Raw genomic sequence first — 21,741 nt, forward strand, 5'->3', positions numbered from 1 at the left:
CCCAACAGGGGTTATGGAAAACGAAGAACTGAGTCCAGGGCCTGGCCACTCCATTTCCTAGCCCTGGGACCCTGGGGAAATCACCTGGCTTCTCGGAGCCGCGGCGTTCTTATCTTCACAGGGTTGTCCTATCCCTTCCCACGATAGCCTGAGCTTCTTGACAGGGCTTGGTACACAGCTGGTGCCTAATTAATGTTTCTGGAACCAAATGAGTGAGGTGGGAGAGGCTGAAGCTACAGACTGTGGCACGAACGTGGGGGGAAGGCAGTCAAACCAACACAGGCTTACGAGACGGTGAGATCTGCGGTCACCCCGCCCAGCAGAGAGCAGGAGGGAATGGGAGTGAGTGAAGGGGCCAGACTCAGCTCACAGCTGCCAGCCCCGAGTGGGAGCGGCTTCAGGGCAGTTGGCCTGGGCTCAGGGCGAGAATTCCTGGGCCCACGTCGCCACACGGGGCCTTGCAGAGGGCAAGGAGGGCGATGGTAGTCTCGCCTAGGATGGATCAGAAATCATCAGGGTCGGGGCGCCCGGGTGGCTCAGTCGGTTAAGTGTCCAGATCTCGGTTTCTGTTCAGGGCACCATATCGCAGTTCTGTGAGTTCGAGCCCCGTGTGGGGCTCTGTGCTGACAGTGCAGTGCCTGCTTGGGATTCTCTCTCTCTCCCCCCCCCACCCCTCCCCCACTCACAATGTCTCTCTCTCTCAAAATAAATAAATGAAGTTTAAAAAGAAATTTTTAAAAGAGTCATCAGTATCTAGATAGGTATTTGGATTCAGGGCATTTATTTCATGTCCCTCTGTACAGGCCCTGGGGCCGGGTGTGGGGGCAGGAGACCAGGCAGGGGGCAGCAATAAATAACATGGACAGACAGACGGAGCTCCCCTCTGGACAGATGAGGTTAAAGGAGGTTAGAGAGGAGCCACAGTGCGGGGTGGGTGCTGGCAGGGTGGGGGCAGCTGGGAAGGAGGGGAGGCCGGGCCCCCAGGACCTCACCGTCACCTGCCCCATCCCTTTCCTGCCCCAGCCCTCACCGCTCTGGGGAGCAAGGGAGCCCATAGCCAGTAGGGGCCGGTGAGGGTCCCGAGGGAGGGGTGGCCACACGGGCTGCCCCCACCCCCTCACTTGACACGGATTTCAGCATACTCGGCCAGCTCCTCCGTCAGGGTGTAGCTGTCCTTGGTGGGCCGTTTTCCCAGGTCCGAGTGAGAATAGCTCAGGTCCAGCTCTGGGGGTTCCCCCCGAAGGCCCAGCAGCCTCCTCTCAGATCCCAGTCGCCTCTCGCTCTAGGAACAGAACCAGCCCGTTAGGAGGCCCTCGTTCCACCTTTTCCAGAGGCTGCGGTTACTTGCGCCTGCACGGCCCCAGAGTTGAGTCCCAAAGCCCCACGTGAACCTCCTTTCTCGTCCCACCCTGGGGCCTTCGCCCCCACGGGTGCCCCGACGCACAACCACCTCCTCCTTGCTGAGCCCGAAAGTCACCTACAAATTCAATGTCTCCGGGAAGCCCTCTTCAACGTAGGGATTTGAGGGGCATGCAAGTCAACCCATAACATCTTCCCAGATTAAAGCCACCTGGTCGGGATCCCACCTTTCCAAATATTTGCAAATGCCTGGCTCAGTGCGTCCTTCCCCTATGTTTGGGTCTGGTGAGGCTCCCCTCTGCAGTCTGCGAGATCCTGCAGGTGTGACTTCGGCTTCCCTGTCATGTGCCCCATCCCCGCCCCCACCCGTTGGACACAGACAGGGGACAGCGGCCACAGACAGAAGGGAGCAGCAACAGGACAGAATAGACAAGGCCAGGAGTGCCGGGCAGGGCCGGACTTGACCAGGAGCCGTCCTGGATGCCTGACGAGAACGCACACACATGCACGCCAACCCCACGGCCCGACAAGGGCCCAGAGGCGGGCACACTGAGGCCCCCGGAACCTACCTCCTGGGGCGCTCATTCCAGGGTAGAGACCTCTCTGGACTATTGGAGAAGGAAATGCAGTCACAGACCCGGGTGGGGAGGATGGGGGCTGCCCTCAGCGGAGCCCCTCGGCCCCCTTCACGGCCTCAGCCCGAGCGCCCTGCCCAGCCCAGGTGCAGCCAGCCCTCCGCACTTCCTCCCTGCCCCTTCTGAGGGGCCAGCCTCCCTGCTGCCCCTTGGCCCCCCAGGCTCTCCCAGACCCTCCGTGTCCCTGGCACCCAGGTACTCCAGCTAAGCTGGAGCCACAGGCCCTCACCTCATACTTCTCTGGCGCCCCAGAGATGCGGAAGTCGCTGCTGAACAGGACCGGGGGGTTGTCCCCTGCCGAGAAGCTGGGGCTCTCTGTCACGTTCTTTCTGCAGGGCAGGACATGTCAGCCCCAGGGGGAGTCCCAGGCCTCCCTCTCCCTTCCATTTCTGCACCCCATCCACCTTAGGAGTTTCACTCAAGGGACCCCAGAGTGGTTTCCAGCCTTCTCTCTAAGATGGGGCAGACGGCCTCTTCAGAATGACCAGCCTCTTCCTGTCCCCCACTGCCCATCCCTCCACCTGGTCCCTGCCACTTTTCAGGACCCCGGTCTGGCTTCTAGGGGTTCTTCCCTGGCCCCGTCACACCCTCTTGCTGCCAGGATGTGGTGCAGAAAGATTAGTCCGCTCTCAGGGGAGCTGACGTGCGTGTGCCACAAGGCAGAGAAACAGCACCGTTGTGGCAGGGGGGCGTGGTTTGGGGCCGGGAGTGTTTCTGTTGCCAGAAATGAGGTGTGGGATCACCAGGGCCCTGGAACCACCTGGGGCCGACCCCATGGTTGCGAGCCAGGGGCAGCTGGCATTCCCCCATCACGCTGCGGCCTGCTCAGGAGGAGGGCTCTTAGAGGGCAGGAGGCCACAGCAGAGAACGCAGGGGACAGGGACCCATCAGGGGAAAGTGCCCTCCCAGGCACCGGCGCGCCCTGAATGGTGGTGGCTCGTGTTGGCGGGAGTCTCTCTCCTCCATCCTTCGGAACATTCTCAGAGCAGAACTGCCCTCCCACACACAGACAGGGAGGCCTCCCCCGCCCCCCCCCCCCCCCACCCGCCGCAGCCTCTAACTGACCTCCCCGCCTCCCTAGCCCGGGAAGACTCCCCACGCCCAGATGAGCCCCGGCAGGCCACTCACTTTCTCCGCGTCTGGGTGATGTAGCAGACGATGGCAATTAGGATGGCAAAGGCGACCACGGCTCCCACGGGGCCGATCTTGGCCCACATCAGGCGGTCTGAGGACAGAAGACCCAGGCCCCCTCAGGGTTGCTGGTGGTAGTGAGGACACCCGGGTTCTTAGGAGCCAGGCTGGGGCAGAGGTGATAGTGAAAATATTTACACAGCTGGGGTGTCCTCGCCCTGACTGGCCTGGAGGGCTTAGCTGCCGGAGGGCCCAGGAGCGGACCCGGGAGAGCACAGGCAGACTCAGGACAGCCCTCCGTATCACCAGGGAAGGGCACCCTTACCACCTGATCAAGCCGCGTGCTCGGTCGGCCTTGGGGAGGGCAGTGTGGATCCAAGAGGAGCCCCCTCCACCCCCGTGGCTCCCGGCCCCGGCCCGCACCACTCACGGGCTCCCTGGAAGGGCAGCTCCAGGCTCTTGGTGCCGTAGAGGTTGCGGGAGGTGCAGATGACCCGGGGCGGGGCCTGGGCCTGTCCCCGCAGCGTGAGGATGCTGGTGAGCAGGAGGCCGCTGCGCTCCGAGTACACGAACTCTCGCTCGGTCTCGTTCACGGTCACGTTGCGTGAGGGCAGCTCGAAGGCCACGGACGGCTCGGGGTTGGATTTCACCACGCACAGGCACTGCACTGTGTCCCGGGCCGCTGCACAGTGGGACTCCAGCAGGATCACAGGGGCGACTGCGGGGGCAAGAAAGACCAGGACTCAGGGGACCAGAGGCCCCCCTGAGGCTGAGGGCCAAGGATAGCGGCGGCCGCGTCAGAGATGAGCTGTATTTCCCCCTTTGCAGAACCTCTTGCACCCTCTCTTCGTTCACCTTGCAAAACACAAATGAGATCGTGATGAACCCCCCTCCCCCATGTCACTTACAGTGACATCCAAATTCATTTCCTGGTCTTGCAAGGCCCCCGCAGGACCCAGCCGCACTAATCTTCTCTTGCCATGGCTCCTTCCCAGTTGCACCGGCCTCCTCGCTGTTTTTTAAAGTTCATGGAGCTTTTTCCCACCTCAGGGTCTTTGCGTTTCCCCCTCAGCCTGGAACACTTCCCTGACATCGGCTGAACTCAGTCCCCTGCTCTGCTCAGATGACGCCTCTCTCTCCTACCACTCACGGAAACCGCACCTCGCTTCCCTGACTATGCATTGCCGGCAAGTTTGGGTCTGCTCCCCGGCACTTATCCCTACCCATGTTGGATGATCAATTTGGCTGGTCTCTTACTTCCATCAGGACAGGCTCTCGCTCGGCCTCCACTCTGTCCCCACACTTAGACCGCGCCTTTCACGCAGCCGAGCTCTGTGAACACTGGCAGGAACTATAGATGCCCCTGCTGATCGCTAGAACCCCCTTGCGTCCTGACCGTCCCTCCCTTGGGGGGCCCCCACTGCCACTGGCACCGGCCCCCATCCTCCCCCCAAGATCATTGTGTTGAGCCTCTCTTTGCTGCCATTTGTATTACAAAACTGGGACTGCTCCGGTTTTTTTGTTGTTTCTTTCATTTTCCAAAATATGATCTTATAATAGGATCTCAAATGTTGCTTTTTTAAAATTTAAATCCAAGTTAGTTAACTTGAATGTTGCTTTTTATTTTATTTTTTTATGTTTATTTATTTTTGAGAGACAAAGAGAGAGAGGCTGGAGGAGGAGTAGAGAGAGGGAGACAGAGGATCTGAAGCAGGCTCTGCATTGACAGCCCAGAGCCCGACACGGGGCTTGAACTCACAAACCGTGAGACCATGACCTGAGCCGAAGTCGGATGCTTAACTGACTGAGCCACCCAGGCGCCCCTGAATGTTGCCAAGTTCTTTTTCCCTCCTGAAGAATCCAGCACTAGAGTCCGCTCACTCTAGACTGAGCTCTGGGTCTCAGTCCCGACCAAAACCCACTTACACGTGGGCAAAAGACTCTCAGGCCATCAATTCCCCCACTTATTTTCAATTTCCAGGAAAAAAAAAAAAAAAAAAGCAAGTCACAGTGATGGACCAGGTGTCATGTGACCGGATTCAAACTAGAGATGATTCCAGCTGGAACCTCAATGCGTTCATGCATCTAAATCTAGTAAATTAAACACGTATGGCCCAAATTTTGCCCAGGCAGACAGGCACTGTGCTTGCCATAGTGTTAACGAGTTAATACACCACAGGGTACATTAACAATGACAAACCTGAACTATCACATTTTTTAAAAAAACTTTTCATGCACGACTGCGCCGCTGTGCTCAACGACAGCCTGCCGCCACTCTGCCCGTACGTGCTCAGTGTCTCCGCAGCTTTGCGGGCAGCCCGGGACGCCTAGGAAACCCTGACTGACCTTACGCAGACCCCAAGTTCCACAAAGAGCGGGGAGTTCTGGAAGCCCAGCTGGAAGCCCAGCTCTGCCCTGATCAGGCCATTCAGCCTCCCTGGGTCTCCAGGATGGAGTTTTCATCTGTGCAAACAGGAGTATTGGTCCTTACTCGAAAGGAGCTACGTGAACTCTGAAGGCGGGCTCACAAGCGTGATGCTCCCGAGGATTTAGGAGGAGATCAACAGAACCATCCCGGCAGAGGGAGCGTATGAGCAAAGCCTCGGCGGCAGGAAAGGCCGGGCGGGCATCCAGCCCGGAGTCCGAGGGAGAGATTAGCCGGAAGCGATGCCTCGGCCTTCCGGAGCACATAGGACACGTCAGGCGAGGCACTGTGGGGGGCTCACTAACCTCCACAGTCTTCACAACCTTCTCTAGGCTCAGCTACTGCCCTCATACCCAGTTTTCAGCGGAGGGGCGCAGCAAAGGTGGAGTCCCTTGGCCGGGACCATGCAGCAAGGTGGGGACAGAGCTGGGATGCCGACCAGCTCACACTTCAGTCTCCTTCTGTTAAACCGGGGTGAGGAACAGTCCCTCACCATCACGTGTTGTTGTGACACCAAAATAGGTCAATGTGTGCCGACGGCTCAGACTGGTCCCCGCCCACAAACACTCAGGGGAGGCGAGCACCACCTGCGTGTCCCACGCCGAGCTGGCCCTGGGATCAGCAGGCCAGCGGGAAACCCCAGGACACCCCTCACTAGGAGCACCCGCCGTTGTCAGTGAGCACGAAACCCCTGGTGCTACAGGACAAAGCCTTCGGGAACAGAAAGGGGCCTCGGGGAAGCCTAAAGGGCTCAGCAGGTGTGGTGGGGGCAGGTGGGGGGGGGCACAGCTGCTTCTCAACTCCAGCAGATTGAAGGCCTTCCACTCCCAATGTGTTTGTTAGCAGAACGAGCCAGATTAAGCAAGTCCTTGGGCCCCCAGGGCTGTGGGGACGCGAAGCCGCCACGGGTTTGAGAGCAGAGGCAGAAGAGAGTCCAGAAGGATCCTGGCTCTACACAACCTTCCTAGCTGCATGGTCTTGGGGGATTCTGACCTTGGTTTTCTCCTCGCTCAAAGAGGAGATGATGATAGCACATACGTGCTTCACAGGGTGGCCACAAAGGCTCAGCAAAGTAACACCGCGGAAGTTAGAATCCTGCCCAGAGCAGACCGTTCATGACTGCTGGCCACTCTTACTGCACAGGGGTCCGTGACTACAAACGTATGTGAGATGGGGTGGTGTGCACGTTCCGCGGCTTCCGTCAGATTCTCAGGGGGCTCTCCGCCTCTAAAACCTAAGATCCGCTGGCTTGGGGTGTGACAGGGAAAGGGGGCGTAGCAGCAGGAGGAAGCTGGGCCCAGGAGGGCAAGCATGGAGAAAGCAGAGGACCCCACAACGCGCGATCACCTCGGACGCTGCGGGCAGAGAATGTGCGCAGAGGTGAAAGGCCAGCCGAGCCTGTGTGGCCACCCCTCTGCCACAGAAGGTGGCCCTCCAGAAATAATCTGTATCTACCACGTACTGATTATCGCCACATACACGGTATTGAGTATGGATTGTGCTCAGTGCCTTCCGGCAAACCTGTGTGGTGGGGACCACGGTAGGGGGAGTCACGGAGGCCAGGAGCGGAAAAGTCTGGAGACTAGTGTCGGAGGGCCAGGCCGGAGCTAAAAACGAAGCAGATGGAAATATGGAGATGACACTCCAGAGGTAGTCGCGGCAGGAGAGGGAGCGGAAACGTTGACTTGGGAGCCGCGGCCCTGAACGGCGGCCCCGTGCCAGGGTGGGGGTGGGGCTGTTGGTGGTGATGTCGGGAGAGGTGCTGCTTGCCAGTGGAATGAGGAGTTCCATTTCGAAGACAGTTAGCTTTCTATGTGCATCCACCCCACCTCTCTGGCTACACTGTATCTGATAATAAAGCTTGGTGCCCACTTGGTCCCCTCCCCCACATCCCACAGAGCCACACCGCCCTTTGCACAGCACAACTGTCTGATCAATGTATTCTGATGTAATAACAGAGGATGAAGTCAACTGTGGCAGTACGGAAAAGTGGAGCCAGTCTGCCTGGATTTGAACCGTTTTCTGGCTGTGTGACTTTGGGGAAGTGGCATAACCTCTCTGGGCTTCAGTTTGCTTCTCCGGAAACTGGAGACAGGACTAGAACCTCCCTCATGGGAATGTCATGTGGACGAAACGAGCGGATCCCTGTACAGAGCTTCCAGCAACGCCTGGTACCCAGCAATGCAACACAGGGGTCAGAGGTCGTGATTACTGTTGAACGCAAAAGGCCACACGATCCAGAAATCTCTTTGGTGACAAGCACGCCCCAGGATGTGAGAACACAGTACTCTCAGGGGGGACTTTTAATTTCTTGCTGTGGATTCGGCTTCCCTACCTTCCCCATTCTCACCTGCTGGTGCAAAGCTGACCCCGGGTTGGGAGGCACGGATGCTTTCCAGTAATCCAGGTACCCCCACCGAACCATCCACCAAGGCAGGGAAGGTGAAGGAGGTCAAGTCCAGCCGGAAGTCAAGATCAAGTCAGCAGGGGAAGTGGGGGGGCGGGTACTCACACTCCACGGATAGGTTGAAGGTGGTGGCCCTCTGGCCGTACTGGTTCTCAGCCACACACCAGTACTCCCCGTCATCCTCAGGCGTGACGGCAGGTAGTTCCAGCTGCAGCTCGCTCTCGTAGATGACCGTGGCCAGAATCTGCTTCTCCTTGAAGATGGTGAGAATAGGATCCGGGTTGCTCTGTGTGGAGCACAAGATGGAGACCGTCTCCCCCTCCACGGCCACCATTGTCCCGTTCACCATCGGCTTCCGGGGTGCATCTGGGGGGCAGGACAGGGGGCCGATGGTCAGAAGCCAAGGGTGCCTCTTCTGCCAGCCAACTCCCAGCCCCAACGTGACCCCATCCACCCTGACCTGAGCGCACCAGCTCAGGGTGGCTCGGGTGACCCCTGTCCTGGTTTATCCTGTTTACATCAACACGGGCTCTGCAGCCAGAGTACTTGTGTTTGAACCTCAGCTCTGCCCCTTCCCAGCTGTGAGTGGACCCATCTCCTAACGTCTCCAAGCCTCTGGAAAAGGAGCTTAATCAGAGTCCCAAGCTCACAGGAGCCACTGGGAACCCAAGTGGCAGGCACTCCTGTAACCTGAACAAGGGAAAATGAAGATTTCCAACCACGTGAGTAGACCCTATGTAAGTAAATAAACATACAGGAGGCAAGATGGGGATAACTGCTTTGGAGAAAAATTAATGTAATGGGAAATCAGGGAGTTACAGTTTTAACTGGGATGGTGAGGGAGGGCCTCCCTGGGTCTAGAAGAGGTGGGTCAGAGCCAGCCGTGGGGATGCCTGGGGGCAGAGTATTTGTGTAAAGCACTCTGAGTAAATCTTGGCTGTAGCTGTCATTATTATTATCCACAGCCCTGGGCATTTTGCCTCAATAAATATTTGTGAATGAATGAATGACCTCTCCGTGGTTCCTAACAAAGAACCTCATCTGACCAGCCCCTCCCCATGGACTCCACAATACACACGGTGTAGGCAAGGGGCTGGGTGAGGTCCGGGGTCCCCTCATCCCTCCCACTAGAACTGCAACGGGGCTCATCTTGAAATGCAGATTTCCAGGACCAAGATCTACTCCCAGAGCAGCCAAGGCTGTGGGCAGGAAGCCGAGTTTAACAGGCTTCCCCGGGGGGGCGGGGCTCCATCTGCCCCCCACCTTGTCCCAGGGAAGAGAGTGGTCACAGTAGGTGTTCGCCAGATACTTTGGGAAGCAGGCGGGAACGCCTCGACCTGACGCCCTCCTCTCCGTCTCCACCTCCACCTTGTTTATGGCCTGGAGGGGGCCGGGCCCGACTCCAGCGGCCCTGCACCCCTAACCTCTCTGCCCCGGGGCCGGTGCTGGCGCGTGCAGGAGACTCACACATGACGCTGAGCCCCACGGTGCGGTTCTCCTGGCCATAGGCGTTCTCTGCCAGGCAGGCGTAGACGCCGTCCTCCGCGGGGGTCACCTCTTCCAGATCCAGGAACAGGCTCTCGGCCACGGCCTCCCGGAGCACCGTGCCGTCCCGCATCCACGTCAGCAGCGGCAGCGGGTTGCTGTCAGCCCCACAGAGCAGACTGACATGCGAGCCCTCGATGGCCTCCACCGAGGCATTCATCTCCACGATCACCGGGGGGTCTGAGGCCGGGGACACGGTGTGGGGTCAGGGGGCTAGGGCCGCAGACCCCGCCCCCGGTCCTGACCACCGCCCCCCCCACCTCCCCCACCCCCGCCCCGCCCCCAGGCTCACACTTGACGTCCAGGCTGGCGTAGCCCTCGAACTGCAGAGTGGTGTTGGGGAAGGAGGCCTGGCAGCCCAGCCGGTGGCCGTTGGCCTCCCTAGTGGGCACGAAGTGTAGCAGCGACACCTGCACCCACGTGCCCTCGTCCTCGCGCAGCCGACCCAGCACGGTGGGCTCCCCCAGCCCTTCGTGGCCCAGCCAGCTCAGCTCCGGGCGCAGCTCTGGGCAGTTGTCAGGCACCATGCAGCTGACCTCGACTTCCGTGCCTGCCACCACCTCCGGGGGGACCACGATGTTGGGGGTGTCTAGATGAGACAGGGGTGGCGGGGGCCGGGGGAGGAGGGAGGGCTGAGGAAGCAGCATGGGGCCACGGGCCACCTCTACCTTGTCCTACTTCATTCTCGGTACCTGGTTGCCTCCCCATCCTTGGAAACAGAATTCCCTACGACCCTCTCCCCACCTGTCGCCCAGAGGGTCCTCCACAGTCAACCACAGGTGTGCAATAATGAAAGTAATGCTATAATGCCCTGCATACATGACACCAGTTTGACTTGCCAGTCCTCCCAGCCATGCTAGTTAAGTGGGTAATATTAGTTTGCTCATTTTTGAGGTGAGGAATTCTACCGAGACCACAGCTAGTGTGGAGTAAAACTGAACTTCAAACCCTGTCACTCTGGCTTCATAATCTGTGCTCTGGCTATGACTTTATATCCCCTGAGAAACTTCTCTCTGGGTGGCTCGGTCCGTTAAGCATCTGACTTCAGCTCAGGTCACGATCTCACAGTTCGTGGGTTCCAGCCCTGCATCGGGCTCTGTGTTGACAGCTCAGAGCCTGGAGCCTGCTTGGGATTCTGTCTCCCTCTCTCTGACCCTCTCCCACTCACACTCTGTCTCTCTCTCAAAAATAAACAATAAACATTAAAAAAAAAAAAAACAAAAAAAAAACGCTTCTCTCCTTTCCTGTGTTTTCTTTGGTTTATTTTCCGTGTGTGTGTCCGTGCCTGGCTGTGCCAGTGGGGTCTCTTTCTGCATCACGGCTGTGATCTGGCTCATTTAGCTCCGTGCTGATGGGAAATCCGAATCTAAGGGCTCCATGCTACAGGGCCTCTCAGACATTAGGCAGCGTGCCCTACTCTGATTGCCAAATCTGGCCCAGAACTGCATTTTATTTGGCCTAAATTTAGGATTAAACAAAAAAAAATCTGAATCAGCAGCCAATGTTTAGGAATTGGGAGATTACACGGAAAAAAACACACAGTTCTGGTTTCTCTTAAAAATTCAGATCGTCTGGGAGCGGTATCTGTGCATTCTCCCGGATCACCAGCTACCCAGACCAGGGTCCCCTGTGCCAGGCGCTGCTCTGAGCACTGGTAACTCTTCACTCGTTGAGCTCTAAGTGCTGTTCCCATCCCCGTCTTACAGAAGAGGAAAGCACAGCCCAGAGAAGTTAAGTAATTTGCCCCCAGTCACCCAGCTGACACAGGGATCCATCCAGAGGCCTCACCCCGAACCCCTGGGCCCCGCTGCTTTTCTCCGAGTTGTTTCTAGAAGAGGAAGAGCGCTCATATTCCTCTGAGGGCAATAAGACTATCCGGGGCCTTAGCCTGCTGTCGTCCGCCTGGTCCGTGTGGGCGTTGGGGTTTGCACCCCTCCCCCCAGCCAGACCGAGAAGTCCCTGGACCTGCCAGCCCGGACCTCCCCGGAGAGGTCCCGGGGAAGACTTTGTGCACCGCCCCAGCCCGCAGCACCCGCGCACCCTCTGGGGACTCACTGATGATGTCCAGAACACTGTGCTCAGAGAAGGTGTACTGGTTGTAGCCCCCGAGGTCCCCGCGGAAGTAGTACTTGCCGCCCAGCTCCGGGCTGAGGCTGCTGAGCAGCAGGGTGCAGTTGCGCATGCCCAGGTCCCCCAGGAGGCGGCTGCGGCCCTGGAAGCTCTCGTGCACGACTTGGGTTCGAGACTTGAAGACCACGGGGGGGTAGTTTTTCGGGTAGGGGCTGTTGAAGTACCAGACGCCATGCACGACCGCCGGCCGCAGCTCGTCGGGGAAGTCGAAGCGGCAGGGGATGGAGACGCACGTGCCCTCGAAGGCAGAGATGGACGAGGGCATCCAGGCACCCCAGTGACCCCCTCGGGAGGCTGCAGGCAAGCGGGACCACTGAGGCGGAGGGACACGTCCTCCCTGCCACCCCCCCCCCCCCCCCCCCCCCCCGCCCCGGCCCCCGCTCCCGTCGCCTTCCACCGCCCTGAGGGCTCCAGGGGCCCACAGAGACAGCCCCAGCCTGCTCAGGGCCCCAGGACCCCCAGCACCCCTACCTCGTACCTGAAATCATAATCCAAAACAGAGGCAGTGTCGTGAGGAATATCATTTTGTACAGCAAGCGAGCAACAGCTGGAAAGGGGAGGTGGTGGTGAGGGTTGCTTCTATTAAGGCTTCAGGAAGGGGCCTGTTCAGATGTTAGCTGCTGCTGGTATTATTATGGTCTGTAGTTGCAAACATTTCTATGGCATTGACCGCGTACGAGGCTTCAGCGCTTTACTCCGTGATATTAATCCATGTGATCTCTTTGAGGTAGGTGCAGTTATAACCCACACTTTATACTGAGGTCCAGAGAGGTTAAGTAACCTGCCCAAGGCCACACGGCCCGCAGGTGGCAGAGTTAGGATTCAAGCCCTGTCTGCCTAGCTCTGGGTCTGCAGACTTCACCACCGAACCGCCCTGATAATTAGCCTCCTTGTCCTCATACCCCTGGGCACCTCGAGAAAGTAAGGACAGAGCCAGGGCTGGGCCAGCAGCGGGAAGCGGGGGAAGCCAGGGGGAAAGAGAAGTTGGAACCCCGCCCCTCACCTCCGTCTCCCTGAGTTGGGAATGTCTTCGGGTCTCACTTGAAGCGGTCAGCCAGCCAACCTGGAACGAGAGTCAGACAAGTGTCCCCCTGCCGCCCTCTTTCAGGGTCCGCTCTGAGTGGCGACCCGCCGTAAGGCTGCCCGTGTGGGCTCTGCGGCCTGTGGATGCTTGGGACCCTCCCACACGGCCCGGCAGCTACTCTGTGGCCACGGCCCACCCCAAGCTGTGATGGCAAAGAACTCTGGGGAGGAAAGGGGGAGCGGCAGAGCATCGGGGTGGGGGGGGGGGGAGGCAGGCAGGGTGGTGAGTAGGGTGAGGGAGCAGATGTCCCACGGCTGAGGCCTGGGGGTGGCAGGCAGGGACCTGGCCCATCAATGACTGGGTTTCACGGCATCAGCATTCCCGGCATGCCGCGGGAATTCCTGCCGCCCTCTCCCACCCCACAGACGGCCCCTGGTGTCCCCCACCCTCAACAGAGGCCAGGACCGGTTACAAAAGAGCCCTGTTCGCTCAGGGTGAGGGTGCCTCATCCCGGGGGGCTTCTCGGGTAGGTGGGATGGGAGAAGAGTCCGGCACTCCTGGCTGGGCTCTGAGCGGGACCAGGCGGGACCAGGGGTTGGGAGTCAGTGAGTCCCTGGCACCCGGCAGCTCTGTGGGTTGCCTCAGGGTCGAAGCCAAGGTTTCCAAGTGGCTGCCTTTCCCGGCCTCCGCCGCCCTTCTTCCCACGGACACAGACGCATGCACAGTCAGACACATGCAAAGGCCGGTATGAAAAGTGACAGATCCAGACCCGACCAGAAGGAGCAGGCTCACACAGCGGGGACTCGGGCGCACCCCGGTGAGGGCCCTGCACCCGCAGACAGGCACCGAGACCCCCGCGCCCGCAGAACGTGCCGGCACACACACAGTCACAGAACATGCTGCATTGCCCCGCCTCGTGTCCGCGGCACGTGTCCACCTGGGCTGGCGTGGGCACGGCGTTCAGGCACGCGCGTGGACCCGCCTGCGGGCCAGGCTCACAAAGACCCACAGACCTGCGCACACGATGAGGTGTGGCTGAGGACAGACCCGCCCAGACGCGCGCTGATGGCCACGTGGCCGATGCCACCGTTGCACATGCGACAGGAAGGCACAGGAGATAGACACAGGTGAGGCCCAGCCCCAGGACCCGGGCCGACTTGTGAAACAAGCTTGTAGGCCACCTGTTTTTCACGGGGGGGTAAAACTTGGTTCCTGGGGGGTGGGCCAGAAAAGTCTTAGAGGTTCCAATGCAGTGTGAGTCTCGAAAGGGCCGCGGTGCATAAACATGCATAGGGTGTATCTGCTTGGTGGGAGTGGGATTAGGAAAACCAGGTCTACAATTTTTCCTTAGTGGGGTGTAACGAAAACAAGGCTGAGGAACGCTGATGCAGATCCAGGCGGACCCAGGGGCAGCGTGTGTGTGCGTGCACGTGCACACACACACACACACACACGCACCTGTCAGGTGCCGGGTGCTAGAACTTGCTCGCTCACGGCCCACCGCCCTCACGCCCTCACAGACAGCAGGATGCAGGTGTCTGATCTGCCCATCCTTCTGTTCCTCATCCAGCCCCAGACACTCCCACCGCACCTTAGGAGCCCTCGGGCGGCCGTTCCTGCACAACTTCCACCGTGGGGATGCTGAGGGGGCCCTTTGTTCTTTCTCTCTGGTTTCTTCCCTAAGGCCGGTCACTGTCCCTGCTGCGGTCCCAGCCCCTCCCCAAAGCAGTTCTGACCCGCACCCTGCTCCAACCTAAACTGGTGGCAGTTGCCGGTGACCATCCATGGCCCGGAGCACCTGGCCTTGGCGCGTGCTTCTGGGTGCCCCTCGCCGCCCCCTCAGTCCCGGTCCTCTGCCCTCCACCTCATCGCTGGCCCCTCTTGGCGGCGGTACTCACTTGGATGCTCTTGCTTCTGCGCCCTCTGCTCCACCGGCCCAGCTCACAGTCCCCTGGCCTCCCAGGGTCCGGGCCCCCACTTGCCAGCCCGTCCCCTCCCCCCGGGTGCCAGGGGCCGCCTGCCTCCAGGGCCCAGCTCCTCCTTGCCCCCGAGGGAGGGGGGCACAAAGGGGCCCTTGTCACCACCGCTGGAACTGGGCAGCCTGACGCCTGGGTTCTACTAGCTCCTTCCTGGAGGGGACGGGGCGGGGGGGGAAGCGGCCTCACTTGTCCCCCCTCCTCCATCACCCTGGTTCTGGGTCCCTGAGAGGGCCTTCTGATATCCCTGGAAGTCTCAGGCTAACAGGAGGCCTTGTCCTCAGTGTCTAGGGAACGTCAGTGGCAAGAACAGGTATAACCTCAGTCCCAAGAGGCCACAGAGGGTGTGAGCAGGAGCAGGTGGGACCTGCCCGCTCTTGGCTTCAGTGTCACCTCCACTCTCTCTTGAATCACTTCCCAGGGTCAGGTTGGGTGCCCACATCCTGGTCTATCTTCCAGGCTCTTCTTGCTATCACAAGTGACCGTATGGTTTGACTGTCTCCTCTCGTGAGAACTTGGCCTCCAGAACGACGAGGGCTTTGCCTGCTTATTCCGTCTGTCCTGTTTGTAGAATGGCTCCTGGCACAGAGTTAAGCTTCCTAACCACAGAGCGGGTGCACGAATGTGTTGCTCAAATACCCAGGGGCACCTTCTGCCTGGAGACCTTTGCACTTACCTGTTCCTTCCTCCCGGACAGGTCTCCCTACCCCATCCCGCTCCCCACTCTGCCACTGGCCGCAGCCTATGCACTCTGTTGGCTCCCAGCTCGGACACCACTTCCTCTGGAAGCCTGCCCTGCCCGTCTCACCAAGCCAGGCCCCTCCATTCAAACGCTGCCCTGTCCTTCCAGAGCCCTCCGCACACTTGCCTGCCGCGCTCTGGGTGTGCTCCTTCCCCGCCGGCACAGGAGCTCCCAGAGGGCAGGGTTTCTACCTGTCAGACTGTCTAGTTCATCCTCTGTCCCATAGAACAGCACCTGGTGCACAGAGGGGCTTATCGGGGGCTCTGTTTACTCTATGAGCTGGGTGAGGACCCTCTGTGTGCCGATTCCGGATTCCACAGCGATCCTCCTCTTTGGTCATGACCTCTGCAAGGTGCTTGTACGGGGAGGGACGGGCGGAGGGAGCTGGTGATGCCGCGATTAAGCGTAGTGATGGTTTGACCAGGAGCTGTTCAGTCACACTGGCGCATCCTCAGTCCTCATTCAGGCCAGAGCAGTTTGTGGGGAGAGGGGAGGTCCTTTCTCCCAAGGGAGAACTCGGCCAGGGTGGGGAGGGTGAGGGGCAGGGAAATCCCTCAGACCCAGGCGTGTGGAGTCAGAGAAAGCCGGATAGAGGGGGAGGGGGAGTCCCACCCCCACCTCAGGCTTCATGATGTCAGACTCTGCCCGTGCCTTTCCCAGACAGGGACAAAGGCCCATTGAGAGTGGGGTGGGGCTTGAACGCCTGGGTCCCGGAGAAGAGAGGGGCCCGGTGCCTGGGCTTCGGAGGAGGACACTGAGATCCTGGGCTACTCATATGTCACAGCCTTCAGCCTCAACACCAGCCCCGTTGGGGTCGCGTGCCTGTGCCGTTTGGGGGTTCAGCTCCTCTTTAGGCGTGCACCGGAGGCTGTCTCATGGGGCGGGTAGGATGCACAGGCAGGTGCCTCCACAGAGAGCCCTGGCCACTAGGCTGAGATCTGCAGTCCTGGGTCTCCAGGCCACAGGAGGGTGGGGTGCTGGGGAGCCTGAGAGTGTCTAAAGGGGGAGCCGCCGCTCTGGTCCGGCCGAGCCTTCCAAACCAGGCAGGTGTGGTAAGGCTACTGTGACAGAGCACCGCATGCCAGGTGGCTCAAAAAACAGAAATTGATTGTCTCCTGGGGCTGGAGGCTGCAGTCTGACGTCAAGATGTTGGCAGGCTCGACCCTGGGCGCTGGGGGGAAGGATCCGCTCCAGGCTTCTCTCCTTGGCTCCTAGGTGACGGTCTTCATGTTCGCATGGCGTTCTTCCCGTATACGGGCCTCTGTGTCCAAATCCCTGCTTTTCATAAGGACACTAGCTAGCCCTATTGGATTAGGGTTCACCCTACTGACCTCATTTTAACTTGATTATCTCTAAAGAGACCCTATTTCCAAATCGGGTCACAATCCTGGGACTTAGGACTTCAACATTTAAATGTGGGGGTGGGGGTGGGTGGTGCCTGGGTGGCTCAGTCGGTGAAGCGTCCGACTTCGGCTCAGGTCATCATCTCGTGATTCGTGAGTTGGAGCCGAGTCGGCCTCTGTGCTGACAGCTCAGAACCTGGAGCCTGCTTCCCATTCTGTGCCTCCCTCTCTCTCTGCCCCTCCCATGCTTGCGCTCAGTTTCTCTCTCTCTCTCTCTCAAAAATAAATAAACATTAAAAAAAAATTAAATGTGGCGGGGGGTGGACACAGTTCAACTCATAACTCGTGAGCAGCTAAATCACCCGATGAAACGAAGCCTAGAGACGCTTCTCCTTTTTCAGATGAGGAGGCGGGGTTTCCGTGGAGAGAAGACGCCTGAGAGATCCTGCAGCTAATGGGAGACCAAGCTGTCTACCTCACCTTCCTCTTCCCACCCTTCGGTCTCCATTCAGGGAAATCACTCCCAGAGGGCGAGCCTCTCATGGCTTCCAAGGCAGAAGGTAGAGGGTGGCAGTGTACAGGACCGATCTGGCTCCCTGGCTGTGTTTAGGTGGGCTCACAGAGTGTTGTTTACAAAAAACAAAATCCCTTTCATCAGCTGCCAATATTTAAAAAATCAGGAAGTTTCACATAAAAATAAGCATGGCCACCTTCTCTCGAAAAGAAGATTTCGCCATGTTTGGCCCATCTTTGGGCACAATAGCCATCTCCCGGTCCCCCCTTGGATACCCGGGCCTCCCCGTGGATACGAAACATTGGGCCCAAATGGCCAAGGCCCCCTATCACCATGCTAGCGCTGATGTTTTCTTAGAGGCTGGGAAGGTAGTGAAATGCATCTTCTCTGTTTCTATCAGTGGGGAAATGGGATAAAGTGAGGGGGATATGGTCCCAAGAACAACGGGAGGGAACTCAGTTCCTCATGGAGGTGGACGGCGTTCTCCCACGTGGGTCACGTGCCGTGTGTCCTTACTGAGATCACAGAGCCTCCCACGTGCTCCTCTGAGACAAGCCCACCACCCCTCACTTGTTTGCCGTGCCCGTCCAGAAGGTCGTCGGTTTTTCTCAAACTCTTTGGTATCAGAATCCCTTTCTACTCTGCCAAATCTTCGAGGACTCCAAAACAATTCTTGTTTACATGGGTGGTACCTATGGCTGCTCAATGGATGAGAAATCGAGACTGGGGCGCTTTTAAAGCACGGGGGCACACGAGCGCACGGCTCATTACCGTCAGAGCCATGGGGTCATCCCGTGTCACACAGCTTGTACGCCCGGGACGCAAAGAAGGTGAAAGAAAAAAACAAGTGACGTTTTCGTAGTTTCCACCTTGTGGAGCCCTGCGAGGAGTCCCCAGACCTTGCTTTGAGAACCCTTGTGGGGAATCTGAAGTTGTAACCCCTGCTTCGAGAAGACTTCAAGGAGAAGAACTTGGCTTAACTTCTAGCCCCTGCTGTAGCAACGTAAATCCTAGGTCCTCTGAAGAGGGGAAGGGAGGGAAGAACAGGGAAGAAACTTCCTTCACCAAGCCTCCTTGCCAAACCCAGCACGCACGAACCCGCTACACCCCACGGAGTACCGGCCCTTACAAGACAGGGGCCAGAACCAGCCTGTGGCATGGGCCTGGGGCAGGGAGAAAGGGCAACAGACACTCTGGGATGGAAAACAACAGACAGAACGAGCCATTTTATTCCAAGTCTATTCACTGAGAGTCAGGGGGCAGCAGGAATAAATACGGAGGGGAGGGAGGTCCGGGGGCAGGCTTGGGGAGGCTCTACGTCTTGCAGCACATCCCACACTTTGCTTTTTTACAGCAGCCGCAGCAGAACATGCAGATGGGGAAGTGGGTGTCTCGCCTCCTTAGCCTCTGGAGCACGGGCTGCGGGGAGGAAGGGAGAGTGAGGGGAGCTTGGGCGCAGGGAAGGGACGGGGAGGCTCAGAAGGGACTCGCAGGTGCTCTCACCTTCAAGCCCGCCTCGGCCGCCGCTGTGTCCTGGGGTGGGAGGTCCGTGAGCTGTCCTGTCTGTGAGAGCAGAAGGGGTGGTGAGGGTGGTGGGGACGTGGAGCTCTCAGACTCGCCCCCAAAGACCAGCTTCTCCCCGCGTGGTCGGTGTCCTGGGGCTCAGCTGGTATCCCAGGAGTGGCCTTGCTGTCTGGCCTTTTCTCCCCCGCCCTCGGGCAGCTCTTCCTGCAGACATCCCGGATCCGTCTCCCTCTCTCTCTTCTTGGGGACATCACCCTCCCTGGCCTGGATGCCACCCCCGCCTGTAGCAAGTCTCCCTGCGTCTCGCCCCGTCCATCCCGTTCGTTCCTCACGCCTTATCGGTCGGATTAAAAGCGTGGCGCCCGCTCGAGAGTCTCTCCCTCCGCCCCTCTCCCCAGTGCCTGTGCGTGTGCTACAAGAAACCAGCTTGCAGAGCTGCGCTCACAGGCGGAGGAAAGTCAGTACTTGGAGTCCGCCCCTCAGTCTCCTCTCCAAGCAGCGTCCTCTCCACTTACTACAGCCTCCGATCCTCGGACACCCGTCTGTCCTCTGCCCGGGGCTTCGCTTACCGCCCCCTTCTCTTAGGGTCCAGGTCACCCGGTCCCAGGTCGAATTTCATTTCTCACAAACCATCCCGCTCGACTCCCGGCCCCTGGCCCGTCGGAAGTCCTCCCCTCACCCCTCGTGGCCACTCTGCTGCCATCACCATCTTCTGTTATTCAGGATCCCATTGACGAGACAGTTATCCTGGTTATGTTTTAACTGTTCACAGACGAATTCCCCGGCCGGGACGTAAGCTCCACGAGAGCAAAACTCTTCTCTCATCTACCTTGTTCGCTGCGTGATCCCCACTGACCAGAAAAGGACTTGTCACAGAGCAGGTGCTCTGTAACCGTGGAACTAGTTCGGGCCCCCAGTCCGATCCTCAGGCCACGATCTCTGTACTTCAGGCGGCTGGCCGTCCCCACCCCGGTCCCTGCCCCGAGCTCTGCCCGGTGCTAAGGGGACCAGGTGCCCTCAGCAGTGCCCCCACCACCCCAGGGCCTGGCTCTCCGGTCCCGGCCACCGTGCCGGGCCCAGGCCCCCTGGGCTCTCACCTCTTGCGGGAGAGCTGAGCCACTGGCCAGGCTGGCCAGGAGGAGGAGCAGGAGGCAGGCGGCCTGGACCTGTGTGCTCAGTGCCATCGTGTTGTCTGGCTGTGTCCCGCTGTCGGGTTTGGGACTTGCTGTGGTGTCTGGGGTCCCGTTTCAGCTGCTTTTATGGGCCCTTCTGGGGGAGGCGGGGGTACTAAGCCCCCTCCCCTTTGTCCCAACTCATTTCCAAGAAGGTGGTGGCGCCGACAAGACGGGAGATAAGCGGGAACAGAGCGACAGGGAACAGTGTTATGTCACCCCGAGCCAGCGGAGGTGTGTCCAGGGGGTGGGGCAGACGGGGCCACAGACCCACGCCTCTAGCCAGCCACCTGGGAGACACTTTCCCTGACACAGCATCATCACCCTGTTGACTTCAGAAAAAATTCCTTTTGGCCCCAAAGTTGAACAGTTCGATGAGTAGGAGGAAGGTGACCTCTTATTCTCCACCCTTTCCCGATATCCTCATCCACAGGGAGGCCGGCTGTCACTATGGTCCCCTCGGGTGTCCAGCAGTATTCCTACCACTTCAGGCGGTCTTCACACGTGCACGGGTTCCGGCAGGAAACGCTGGGGTGGCCAGACGCAGGAATCTGTGTCGGCTCCAGCCCCCAGCAGGCATGTGGTTTTCTGCATCTTGGGAAATGGATCTGCAGAACGTCCCCGAGAATTTTGGGCCTCGAGACAGCAGTGATAGTAACGGCTGCCATCAGACGCCTGCAACCAATGCGCCAGCAGATGTACTGACCCACTTTTGCATTCGGCCTCTGCCGCCCGCCCCCCGCGGCTCCCGCCTGCCCCGTGTCGGGCTCTGCTCTGTGCTTTGGGGCCCTCGTTGCCTTCTTAGCCACCGGTCCCGGCGGCCTAGCTTCCCCGGCCCTGCTCCCTCCTAGGAGCCCACGGCCACCCCAAGGCTGCTTTTCTTCATTCTGTAGGGGGAACCGAGGGCGGACTCGGGGCAGTGCCCAAGAGCACCTGGTCAGAAGAGCTAGGCTGGCCTGAGCGGCCGGACTCTGGGGCCCGTGCTCTCACCATTTGGCCTTCCTGCCTCCCCACGAGCACAGGCCACAGTGGGACGTGCTAGACCCGGCTCACACTGGCTCCACGGAGCGAAGGGTGAGCATCTCATCCCAGCTCTGCCGCGGGACATCCCCCTGGCACCTTGAAACCGGCCGCGGTGGGAGCAGCCAAACCACAGACGATGGCCAAAGCTGCACAGCTGGGCCTTTTTTGGGCGAGCGGGTCCTCCAGCAGGTCACCGGATGGAGACGAGCCTGGGCTGCCTGCCTGGGGCTACCTCCCTCCTACTCACTTGGGCCGTCTTTGCGGGCATACGGCCCTGGGAACTACCAACCTTGACTCGGCAGACAGGCCTTTAGCCATGCCGCCTCCCTGACTCACTCTAGGACCGTTCGGGGTCAACTCCGGCAGAAGAGCCTACAGACGACGCTGCCAAGGAACAGACACCCTTTCTGGGTCTGAGCTGCCGCTGAGGCCCACTCAAAACCACAAAAGTGGGGCGTGTGGGGGCCGGGAGGCGAAGGCTGCTCCCTGCCACCTGCCCCCTGATTCGGTCCACGTTAGGCTCTTCCTGCCCCACACGCCTTCACTCGGCGGAGGGGACGGGGCTGTCAGAGGGAACCCCGTCAGAGGGAACACCAGGTAGGAACATTCAGGATGGGACCGGAGAGCTCGGTGAGGTGACGAGGCTGGCAGGCCCAGCTCCCTGGAGCGGCGTGGGGGGTGGGGCCGAAGCGGAGTCAAGGGCTGTGCGGCCACCCACAGGGAGACATGGCAGCGTCCCCCGGCACCGCCAGGCATCGCCGCGTCTCCGCTCAGGCCAGGTTTCGTCATCA

At 59.5% G+C, this 21,741-nt stretch overlaps 2 protein-coding genes across 4 annotated transcripts; both read right to left on the minus strand.

Annotated features, from left to right (window-relative positions):
* Nucleotides 1-758: 758 nt before the first annotated feature.
* Nucleotides 759-14,668, minus strand: MAG (myelin associated glycoprotein). Of its 3 annotated transcripts, XM_040446144.1 has the most exons (12): nt 14,555-14,668; nt 12,636-12,695; nt 12,111-12,179; nt 11,558-11,926; nt 9,795-10,091; nt 9,425-9,682; nt 8,063-8,323; nt 3,556-3,843; nt 3,123-3,219; nt 2,224-2,323; nt 1,929-1,967; nt 1,171-1,282 (listed from the first exon to the last, which is right to left on the minus strand). In XM_040446144.1, exons 3-11 carry the CDS (start codon nt 12,154-12,156, stop codon nt 1,941-1,943), a joined length of 1,743 nt encoding a protein of 580 aa, XP_040302078.1. In that variant the 5' UTR covers nt 12,157-12,179; nt 12,636-12,695; nt 14,555-14,668; the 3' UTR covers nt 1,171-1,282; nt 1,929-1,940. The 3 variants fall into 3 exon arrangements, with proteins under 3 accessions (XP_040302076.1, XP_040302077.1, XP_040302078.1); XM_040446142.1 differs by lacking the exon at nt 1,929-1,967 and having other exon boundaries at nt 759-1,282; XM_040446143.1 differs by lacking the exons at nt 1,929-1,967; nt 14,555-14,668 and adding an exon at nt 14,410-14,516 and having other exon boundaries at nt 759-1,282.
* A 3,762-nt stretch (nt 14,669-18,430) lies between these two features.
* On the minus strand, nt 18,431-20,121 carry HAMP (hepcidin antimicrobial peptide). Its single transcript, XM_040446147.1, has 3 exons — nt 19,853-20,121; nt 18,735-18,794; nt 18,431-18,650 (listed from the first exon to the last, which is right to left on the minus strand). Exons 1-3 carry the CDS (start codon nt 19,937-19,939, stop codon nt 18,546-18,548), a joined length of 252 nt encoding a protein of 83 aa, XP_040302081.1. The 5' UTR covers nt 19,940-20,121; the 3' UTR covers nt 18,431-18,545.
* Between the last annotated feature and the right edge of the window lie 1,620 nt (nt 20,122-21,741).

This window comes from Herpailurus yagouaroundi, unplaced genomic scaffold (genome assembly GCF_014898765.1).
Source record: "Herpailurus yagouaroundi ecotype Mexico unplaced genomic scaffold, PumYag 194, whole genome shotgun sequence".
In the NCBI taxonomy this organism is placed as follows: Eukaryota; Metazoa; Chordata; class Mammalia; order Carnivora; family Felidae; genus Herpailurus; species Herpailurus yagouaroundi.

Bases quoted from the DNA above. Each gene is read 5' to 3' on its own strand.
- MAG (XM_040446142.1), bottom strand. From the start codon at position 12,156: ATGATATTCCTCACGACACTGCCTCTGTTTTGGATTATGATTTCAG. The intron at 11,927-12,110 runs GTACGAGGTAGG...GCTTGCCTGCAG, and splicing joins GTTTTGGATTATGATTTCAG to CCTCCCGAGGGGGTCACTGG. The intron at 3,844-8,062 runs GTGAGTACCCGC...TTGCCCCCGCAG, and splicing joins CTTCAACCTATCCGTGGAGT to TCGCCCCTGTGATCCTGCTG.
- HAMP (XM_040446147.1), bottom strand. From the start codon at position 19,939: ATGGCACTGAGCACACAGGTCCAGGCCGCCTGCCTCCTGCTCCTCCTC. The intron at 18,795-19,852 runs GTGAGAGCCCAG...CTGCTCTCACAG, and splicing joins GCTCAGCTCTCCCGCAAGAG to ACAGGACAGCTCACGGACCT. The intron at 18,651-18,734 runs GTGAGAGCACCT...TCCTCCCCGCAG, and splicing joins CGGCCGAGGCGGGCTTGAAG to CCCGTGCTCCAGAGGCTAAG.